The sequence below is a fragment of the Rhinatrema bivittatum genome, chromosome 1 (assembly GCF_901001135.1).
Source record: "Rhinatrema bivittatum chromosome 1, aRhiBiv1.1, whole genome shotgun sequence".
Lineage (NCBI taxonomy): Eukaryota > Metazoa > Chordata > Amphibia > Gymnophiona > Rhinatrematidae > Rhinatrema > Rhinatrema bivittatum.
In genome coordinates, this window is record NC_042615.1 from 515,366,593 (window position 1) to 515,377,430 (window position 10,838).

The 10,838-nt window shown below is 40.5% G+C and overlaps 1 protein-coding gene across 1 annotated transcript; it reads right to left on the reverse strand.

The window, feature by feature from the left end:
• Positions 1-1,214: 1,214 nt before the first annotated feature.
• On the reverse strand, positions 1,215-10,077 carry LOC115098790 (olfactory receptor 1361-like). Its single transcript, XM_029615734.1, has 3 exons — positions 9,176-10,077; positions 4,477-4,625; positions 1,215-1,258 (listed from the first exon to the last, which is right to left on the reverse strand). The coding sequence occupies exons 1-3, from the start codon at positions 10,075-10,077 to the stop codon at positions 1,215-1,217; spliced, it is 1,095 nt and encodes a 364-aa protein (XP_029471594.1).
• Between the last annotated feature and the right edge of the window lie 761 nt (positions 10,078-10,838).

The following is a 10,838-nucleotide window of genomic DNA, read 5'->3' on the forward strand; positions in this document are numbered from 1 at the left end:
CAAGTTAAATTCTGATGAAATTTCATCAGTATCTAGTTTCATTTTGAAAATCTATTTTTTTTTAAGTCACCCGTGGAGCCTAGGCTTAAACTCGAAGCCGGGGACTCATCTACGGGCTGATACAGTACAGTGCACTCCGACGGAGCGCACTGTTAACCCGCTATTGGACACGTGTTTTCCCTTACCCCTTATTCAGAAAGGGGCAGAAAATGTGCATCTAACCCGCCGAACCTAATAGTGCCCTCAACATGCAAATGCATGTTGAGGGCACTATTAGGTATTCCTGCGCGATTCAGAAAGGAAAATGTGCAGCCAAGCCGCACATTTTACTTTCAGAAATTAGTGTCTACCCAAAGGGAGGCGCTAATTTCTTCGGGCACCGGGAAAGCGCCTGCCATGATATTAAGTCCGAGGGTGCACAGAAAAGCAGTAAAAACTGCTTTTCTGTGCACCCTCAGACTTAATATCATGGCGATATTAAGTTGGAGTTCCCGACGGGTAAAAAAAGTAAAAAAAAAATTAAAATAAAAATTTAAAATGGGCCGGCGGCTGTCGGGTCAAAAACCGGACGCTCAATTTTTCCGGCGTCTGGTTTCTGAGCCCGTGGCTGTCAAACCAGCTGACATCCGCTGCTCCTGTCAAAAAGGATGCGCTAGGGACGCGCTAGTGTCCCTAGCGCCTCCTTTTGCCCGTTTCTACCGCCGGGCCTCATTTAGATACTGAATCGCACGCACAGGTGAGTGTCCTGTGCGCGCGCCGGAATAACGGGCGTTTGCCCACTCTCCCGCGGACTTTACTGAATCGGCCCGCTAGGGAGTAGGGCAAGATCCAAAGCAAAAGTCCTGGCCTACACCCAATCCTGACTCCTGTGTCTCAGCCTAGGCATAGGTCCCAACCCAACGAAAGGGTTAAGACCCAAGCAAAGGCTCAGGCCCAGGCCCAGAAAATTTCCTGATGACTCCCCCACCATACATATCAAATCTGATGCTGCGACCTAGCCTGATCCCAGGCCCGACCCCATCACATGGCCTGGAGGCCGGGTCCAGACTGCAGGACCTTGGCCCAGACCCAGACCCAGACCTAACACCAGGGCTCTGCTATTTTCCTGAAACATATTAATCAATCCTTTCAGGACTAATCTACTCTGCTCCTTCTTGGATCGCAGGATGTACTTTACTGCCATGCAGAAAGTGTGCAATGAAAGGGATAACCTATTAGCCTCCATTTTGTATTTCCTTTTTCATATTTTGACCATTGCCTGAAACAGAAAAAACAGGAACAACAGTCTTGTCTCTCCACTGTAGCTGCTAGCTCTGCATTATCTTAACATTTCTTCTAGCAGTTCTTTCTTCTCTGAGATGGAGAAGCCCTGACATAATTCTTCTGAACCAATGCTTTCTTGCTGGAACTGCTGAGGGCATTGCTCAGGAGACATCTAGGAACAGTGCTGTGCTGCTTTTGTCTACTTTTCTTCTAATACTGCTCTTGACCATACCCCTCCACTGCCAGTGCCAATTCTATCCTTCACTGGCTCTGCATTCTCTTGCTCTTGTACCTTAGAAATAGAGCTAACAGTGGTAGCAGGCTGCATATGGTCTTCCAGCCTCAGTTTTTCTTGTTTGATGCTGCCTGTGCCTGTTGTTTCCTGCTGAGAAAAATACCCACACACCTCTCTTTAGCTTCGGTAGAAGACATTTGATTAATACTATTACTAGTGCTACCAGATGTACTGGAATTTGCACATATAGGTTCATTTCCAGAAGCAAGCAAAGTTTTTTTCTCTCCCTCTGCCATTGCTATCAGAGTGCCTTCCTCTTTCTCCCATTCCCTGTGGCATGATGGAAATTTGACATAATCATCACTAGGAATGCCCATTGCCCCATAGCCTATGGAAGGGGGTTTACCTTTTCCAAGTTGCATTAGATAACTACTCCTCTTGCTACTCTCTGCTGCACTGCCATTACTTACCCTAGTAAGTGCCTGGAGTGGTACTATTTTTTTTCCAGAGATATTGATACAGTTTATGGAAAATATAGTATGCTATATACCCAATGTCCTCTAACAGTGTAACTAAGATAACTTTTAAACAACTCTGCATAGTCCCATATATTGTATGTACGTATGTGGCTGCATGGAGAGCAGAGCAGAACCCATCTCACTTTTAACTTCTCCTAGTTCCTCAGTCTTTTCACACTCTTTTTTTCACATTTTTCATATTTTCTTTAGCTGCCAGAGCTACACAACCACCCTTTCCTAAAGCTCACAGAAGAGTGAACTAAAATGGGCAGTTTCTATCTTTCTCTTTCAGCTTGAAAAATAGAGGAAATCACTGTTAATCCATGCAGACGCCAGCTTGTATAGGCTGGTTAAAAAATGGTTTCAATTTGATTGGTCCTGCTTGCTGGCTTCATCCCTGTCTTCAGTCAGTCTAGGTTCAAGTGACATCACACATTTTTAGCTGTTTTGAAGAAAAGAAAATCTCTGTAATGTTGCTTCTCCCATAGACTTTAACGGGACATGAATACATACAAACATTTTGGAGGCACTGGTTATTTTATTCAATTTATCCACATGATTAGGTTTAGATTACTTATTTGTTTTAAATGAATGCACATTTCTGCTTTGTAGTATTTCCTGCCTGGACCAGTACAAAACCTTTCTTTCTGGGGTGGTAATGAAGACAGATGGAGGCTAGTAATTTGAGAGAGAGAGAGAAAGACTATTTATAAGCCTTTTCTATAAGAAAACTATTTATATCATTATAAGAGGGGCAACTAATAACTCGGGGTGAGGTTTTGGTAGTGAAAACTGCCGTCTTAAACCTAGCTCACCACCAAAATCTCACCCCAAGTTCAGAATGGCCCCTCCTACAGTGGTATAAAAAGTTGGCTAATATGTGGGTGTGGTTGAGTATGGGTGTGTATATGTCTGTGTGAAGGGGAGATTATGTGTGTGTTTATGGGGTGGGTGGAGAGTAGTGTGGGATGTTTGTACTATATGTGTGTGACTTTGAATGTGCAGAGAGACATGGCTTTGAAAGAATATTTATGCTAATCACTGAAATTATGCTAATCACGTCACCAAGCCACCACATCACGCCCCCCTATCATCTCTCCCACCACCCTCCTTTCAGCTTTTCCAACATGCCAGAGACCTAGGGGTCATCATTGACAATAGCTTTAATCTAAAGAAGTTCATCAGCAATACCCTAAAGGATGGCTTCTTCAACTCCAAACCCTCAAAAAACTGAAACCTCTTCTACACCCCCACTGACTTCCGCACTGTACTTAAAGCAACAATTCTATCCAAACTTGACTACTGTAACTCCCTCCTCTTGGGGTTACCTAAGAATGTCACACAACCCTTACAAATTCTACAAAACACCACTGCTCGAATCATAACCAACACACACAGAAATGAACATATAACCCCCATACTAATGAACCTTCACTGGCTCCCTATTACTTCTCGTATTCAGTACAAATCCCTCTCTCTCATTCACAAAGCCCTTTACAACCCAGAAATGTACTGGCTTAATGATTTCCTTAAAATCCACTAAGCCAAGAGACCCACAAGACACCAATATCATGCAACCATGCTAACCCTCTCTCACAAAACCACCAAACTGGCTGCAACTAGAGCTCGTCTACTCTCTGTATCAGGACCAACCCTTTGGAACACTATGCCAGTAGATCTACGCCAAGAGGCTTGCCATAAAACATTTAAACAAAATCTCAAAACATGGCTTTTCACGGAGGCATTCAAATAGTACATATCACCAAAACTTACTCATTTTGCTCACCCTTCAATCTTCTTTGCCGACAAAACTCTCTCCCTGCCACACAATGCTTCTACCCCCTTCCCAATAATGCTCCTCCTCTCCCGCGTCCCTGCCCCTAACAGATCCCTCAGTTCTAACTTTACGATCCCTCAAAAGATAACTCCCTCTCTTAGTTGCTACCATCTTGAATTTTCAACTTCACGCCTTGACTTACATATCTTCAATAATGTACACTCTGTATATAGTTTTATAATCATATATGCTATTTCCTCCCCAATGCATCTATTGTAAATAGATCCTTGCAATCTATGCAACTCCTTCTTTCCCTCCCCCATGCAACCCTTGCAACTCTTCATTCCCCTCCCTATATGCAATATACAACCCCTCTCCCCTCTATACATTCCATCCATCTTCATCCCCCCTCTACCCCCTTTCTTTCCCCCCACTCCATCCCCTAATCATTTCTCTCAATACCATCTCAGTTATCCAACAACCTCTATTTAAGTCTCTCTGTTTAAGCCTCGTTCATTGTATAGTTTATTTAATTTTATTCTATTCACTGTTTTCCTATAAGTTCTATGTAAAGCCTCTGTTTTGCTGATTTTGAAGTTATAATGTAAACCGAACTGATGTTATCCTACGAAGTCCGGTATATAAAAACCACAAATAAATAAATAAAACATTTTGGTGCCAACCACCATCAGCTGCTTCAGTTATTTTTCCATGCTTTTGTTTACTGGCGTTGCCATTAGCCAAATTGCTGGAAGGATTCTGGGGGGCTTTTGGAATGGAGTGCCAGTCAACAATATTCTGCTTTAACTGTTTCTCACAGAAGAGAATTTTATTTTTTTTTGTCGGCATGGTACACTGAAAATACTCATCCAATGTATCTGGTTTTCACACATGTCTGAGATATGCACATTTTCTTCTTGCATTTCAAATTTGGTGAATTTCCCTCCCTTTTCATAGAACTATTGTAACTATTGACAGCCTTTGGATGTAAATTCCATGCTTAATAACTTAGAATTTGGAAAAAATATAAAGCTATAGCTGTTTAGCTAGGCCTTAAATTGGAAGGATATGTTTCTGTAGCATTTGTATATGGGGTAACTTATCAAGTTTTTTTCCTTGTATTGTAATTTATTCTATCTCGTTAATGCCAATTATGTTCTGTGCTTGTTTTTATAGCAGTTTTATAATGTTTACTGCTGCAGTATTGAGTACTTGGGTAATTTATTAGTATGTTCTGACTGTTTTTATTCCATTCTCTTATTGCTATTTTAAATTTGCGGGTTTGTTTTGTCTCTTCATTGTGATATTGATGTTTTACTGTGTTCTTAATATTCATTTATTTATGTTTATGTTATTTATTCATATTCTGCTTTTTGTTGCTTCAAAGGGGATTGTATTCAGGTATTGTAGGTATTTCCATTTCCCCAGAGGTCTCACAATCTAAGGGGCTGATTTATTAAGGCTTTTCTCCCATTCTGTGTCTATGGGAAAAATGTTTAGTAAATGAGGCCCTAAGTTTGCACCTGAGGCAATGGAGGGTAAAATGACTTGCTCAAGGTCAAGCAGTGGGATTTGAATCATGGTTTTACTATATTATAACCCACTGCTCTAAGCACTAGGCTACTTCTAGTTTGGTTTTATTTTGTCATTGTTTTGAGTTTATGTGGTTTTTGTTTTTTTGATGCTTTGGCTTATAAGCTGTATATTGAGTATGACAAATGGCAAAGGAAAAGGATATGTTAATAGACAGATGAACATTGATCCTTTTATATAATTCTACATATTATATATTACATTTGTTAGAAAGCATTAAAAAAGTTTCATTATAAAATTGATGGATTTTTCAAAAGATTCAGCACACAGAGTGACGGGAGAGACTGAAAAAGTGAACAATAATGAGGGGATTTTTTTTGGTTTTGTTTTATAGTTTATCTCTTTCCTGCAAGAGTGTGCATATTTTTTTGGTATGTGGGCTTTTAAAAAATGGAATGAAAAGGGATTCAGGAGTGTGGACTACTGAATGTGGTTAGGAACAGGAGACTCAGCAGTGATTTTCCCTCATTAGCTGAGACTTTCCTACTGCTGGGTAAGCTTCTCTACCTCATGCCTGTGCCTGGTGCAGTTTTTTTGATTGCTAAGGATGGTGGCTGCTGAACTGAGTGGACAGTTCAAATAAGAGACACTGGTGATCCAACAGCAGCCTGAAAAAGTAGAAGAGACAGCCACTGGGAAGGAAGAGGAAAGGGAAGAAGCCAGGGAGAATGAGGAGATTAACAGGAGGGAGGAGGTATTTTTACCTCTGCCATGGGATGCTGCTGATAGAAGATCCAGAAACAGAATTATTTCAGGCTGCCACCAGCTGTGCATCAGAGGAAGGATCTCATGTGCCTCTGATTGCTCACATAAGGTGACATCACACTAGGATGTTGCCAGGATAGTTCTGTGGCAGTGGCCAGTGGAGGCCGAGCTCAGGCACTGCTGCAACATTACCTCTGGTATAGTGTCCTCTTCTGCTGAATCTAGTGAAATCACCAGTGGTAGTAATAGGTATGAAATCTTGTGCACGTAACCCTAAAGGAGTGAGAGGGTTCACAAACTTATAACTGTGACAGGAAGAGAAATGGAAATTCCATTGTGAAGCTGAGGAGTGGGTGTTGTCTGAACTGTTCCCTTATAACTGAGATATTCTTACATCTCTAAAGCTGATATTAGTTCAGGTTGTATGTTCTTTATATGTTTTATGTACTCTGTAGCAATAATATAGTCACCATTTTATAACTCAGTGAGGAGGAAAATTAAGAGAGGAAATGATGCATTAAATAAAAAGGAAGAGAAGGTTTGCCAGTGCTCTTTGATATTATATCTCTAACTTATGAAGAGTTGAGATCCATACAGAATGTATTCAAACCAAATATATTATACCCACATACACAGCATAACCCTGAACACCCAACAGAATACTACAGTGAGATTGCTGACTCTCAAGAATTGTCTTGGAGACTCCAGAAATTACAGATTCACATCCAGGGCACTGATACAATCAATTTCAAAAGAAAACACATACAACTATCAACAAAAAATAGAAAATGAAAGATGAAGGACAAACTATGTTTATTATTTCATCTTCTCATTCCTTTCATATGTTTCTGGAGATCATACCTGAATTAGCGTCTGCAATATCAAGTTTTAAGAAAACAACATGAACAAACATGCATTTAGAGGAAACTTAACTTTTGTAAAGTGAATATAATAACATTTATTTTAGGCAAATAAATATATTTTGACTGAGCCTTCCATTCTGTGATTGCTACGATTCCTCCTGTAGCTGTGCCACAGGAGGCCTCTCACCTTTCCCTGGAGGCCGCTCTGAAGCCAGGGCCTCACCTGAGCAATTGTCCGGATTCTGCTCCACGGCCTGGGAGGCCTTCGGTGTTGTTCGGGGCCTACTTGAGGCCTGCTCCACTGCAGCCTGGACATTCTGGTTTGGGCCACGCCCTTCTCCCTAGGGGTGGGCCGCAGCTTCTCTCCATTCTTATAGGGCCAGCGAGGGGTGGCCCATCTGTACTCCTCCCAGGGAGTTGCCTGCTTACAGCAGTATAAAAGGATCTTCATTTCAGTTCCTGTTTGCCTTTGGATTGGATGCCATGCTTGTCCAGGTTCTCCTGTGCTGATCCAGGTTTCCACTGGTTTCTTTTATTATGATGACTCCATGTCCTGTGTCTGCTTGTTCCTGATGTTTCAAGCTTCCGCTCCTGCTTCAGTTGTTCCTGCTCCTGAGTTTTCAGAGTCCTCTGATCTTCCAGCACTGCGAGTCTGCTAGATGACTTCCTGAGGGTAAATCCGCGAGGTCGGTTCCTGTTCCCCTCTTTGGATTCTCGTCAGGCTGGGTTCCTTTCCTGCACTGGTCCCACTCCCGTGGGTGTAGGACAGGTTGGTCTGTGACCAGCCCCACGGATGGGCTGTGTAGGGCACCCTGAGGGACAGTGCTAATGACTAATCCTCCCAAGTCCTCGTCCTGACCCAAGCCTTTGACTATAGTACCTTGTTCCAGAGTCTACGTCTTCAGTGCCTTGTTTCGGAGCCTTCTATGTTTTAAGGTCTTTGTCTGCCCTCATCTTCTGTCCGGCCTGCTACCTATTGCCGTTACCCAGCGGCAAGTCTGAAAGGGCTTGGAACGGTCTGAGGACTGTTCATAGACCAACACTGTGTTGCTGGTCATCCTGAGGCGGGCAGGTTCAGTTGAGGGTCGGACCTTCAGTTCTTGTCTTTTACCTTGTCCTGCTCCTGGCTACCCATGCTTGCACCAGTTTACCTCCCACGGTGTGTCTTGGGGCTTCTCCCTGAATCGTGCCATGGCTCAAGGGCTCACAACACCTGCTTTAGAGGTGACCATGCTCCTCACGCTCGTAACAGTGATCATATTCTATTTTCTGTTATCAAAGGGCTGAATGAAATTAAGTAAAGCACATCACTTGATAGCTCCTCCCTTTTACAAACCATTTAAATGTGTATTTAAAAGTAACATAAATCCTGACAATCCTTTATAATCAAGATTCGCAGCATAACAGGTTTGAGAGATACTCTCCCAAAATCACAGTAACAGACATTCTGGATTTGGGTGGGTTTTGTGCGTGGTATTATTTAAAAATTAATAATACCACAACAATAATCCAGGGTGCTAATACTCAAATAACTGGACTCAAACAATACAACAAAAATAATAATGATTATTAATCATAAACATAATAAATCTTTAATGAAAGCATTTTTTATGAAAAAAAACTAGTGAAAAAAAGCAAATTTCTCTTTTTCACTTCTGTTTTTACCCTACTTTTTTAAAAAAAAAATTTTTAAAACTTTGTTATAGAGTATGTTAAACTAATCTTTAACAATTATTTGAATATAATTTTGGAATCATATTTTTTAAATAATGACAGATCAAAAGAAGGATGGAATTATGGGTGAATTTAATAACTTTTAGTGCCATTATCAGGTACTTATATCAATCATATAATGTTGTTTTTGTTAATACATTTCCTAGATTTTATGAGTGGAGAACCTTTCTTCCCATACAATAAGGATTTCAATGATCTTTAAGGTGCAAAGCCAGGCCAATGTATTACCTAAACTTGAAAGTTGAAGACATCTGATACTCTGAGCTAGGTGAAAGAGTAAGGATGGAATTTAGGACCCTTCCAATACTCTGCAAGTGTGAGATTCAAATCAGATCAAGATTGAATTAACATCTCCATTTTGCTATTATTTTGAGGCAGGAGTCAGTGAAGAAGTAAATTGAATTCTTATGTTGTGAATTTGTATACTGTCTCTTTGGTCAGTGTTTACTTTCTGGAAGAAGATATTGCACTCTGAAGGACTCTTCTCAGTGCCATCTTCACATCCCTGTTCCTCAGGCTGTAGATGAATGGGTTAAGCATGGGAGATACCACATTGTACACCACACTAGTGATCATGTCCTTTTCCAAGGAATAGCTGGAAGAAGGTCGGAAATACATGAAAATAAGTGTCCCATAGAAAAGCATCACCACAGTGAGGTGAGAGGAGCACGTCGAAAAAGTCTTCCACCTTCCACCAGTGGATTGGATTTTTATGATGGTAGTGATGATGCGGACATATGAGATCAGGGTGATCAGGAAGGGCACTATTGCAATCAGTGAGCCTTCTGTAAATATCACCAGCTCATTGATGGAGGTGTCTGTACAGGAGAGATGTAGCAGAGGTGTGATGTCACAGTAGAAATGTTGGATCTTGTTGGAGTTGCAGAAGGAGAGTTGATATACCAAAAGTGTGTTTAACAAGGCATTTAGAAAGCTGATGATGAAAGATATAGCAGACAAGCTTAGACACACATTCTTGTTCATTATTGTGATATAATGCAGTGGATTACAGATGGCAACATAACGGTCATATGCCATTATAGACAGAAGCACACATTCTGTGGTAGCAAATATTGTAAAGAAATAAAACTGGGCGATACAGTGAGAGAAAGAGATGGTCTTCTTGTCAGATATGAGGTTGCTTAACAATTTGGGGACAGTGACAGAGCTGAAACACATGTCCACAAAGGATAAGTTACAGAGGAAGAAATACATGGGGGTATGGAGCTGGGAGTTCCCACTAATCACTGAGATTATGGTGCCATTCCCCATCAGGTTCATCAGGTACATGGCCAAGAAAATGGCAAAGAGGGGACCTCTCAGCTCTGCATGTTCCGTGAGGCCCAGGAGAAGAAATTCCATCACTCCAGTCTGATTCTTCTGTTCCATTTCCATCCCCTTGCTACAGAAATCAAAGAAAGCATTAAACTAAGGAAATTGTGACAGAAGTTATGATATGAAGAGTCATCTTCTCAAGGTCAAGTATGATAAAAATCTACAAGTTAATACCTCAGTTTCAGACCACCCATAACAAGAACATAAATAATTTGAAAAAAAAGTTTCTGGAAATAAAAGGAAATTGAAGAAAACTGAAGCTTTTACCTTTTATCATTTCCTAATAAAATATTTGAATTAATGAGAATGATAACTAAGAACACAATGATATACACTTCTACCAACTATGTATATAAAGAACAATTTTCAGTATGATTGAGCTGGTTTACTAAAATATTATAAGGTAAACAAATGCATGTATATCCTCTGAAAACTCAGTGAACAATGACTAACAAATCAGAGGTCTTAATGCAAACTCTATGCCAAACTGTACATTTATTTTTAACAGACTCTTTTATACCAATCATTTACAAAAAAAATGGTTTTATAGCATCCAGTGGACCACTCCCCTATACTATTTGTACCCCTTACTTTCCATAACTAAAAATACTCTCTTATCAACCTCACTCTTGCTTTACCCTCCAAACACCTCAATCAATCCATACTTACATCTCTCACACTCATTCATTCATCCATATATCAAACATATATCATTATGCAAGAATAATTGTAATGCTTTCAGTATACTTGTAGCACTTCAAATATAATAGTGGTGTTCTTAATATATTTGTGACACACTATATATTATTTTCTTT

Excerpts from the sequence above, each read along its gene's own strand:
- LOC115098790 (XM_029615734.1), bottom strand. The coding sequence starts at position 10,077 with ATGGAACAGAAGAATCAGACTGGAGTGATGGAATTTCTTCTCCTGGGC. Across the intron at positions 4,626-9,175 it reads AGGGATGTGAAGATGGCACT|TAAAATTCTCTTCTGTGAGA; the intron begins GAGAAGAGTCCT and ends GACAAAAAAAAA. Across the intron at positions 1,259-4,476 it reads AACTGAAGCAGCTGATGGTG|GCAATGGTCAAAATATGAAA; the intron begins GTTGGCACCAAA and ends TTTCTGTTTCAG.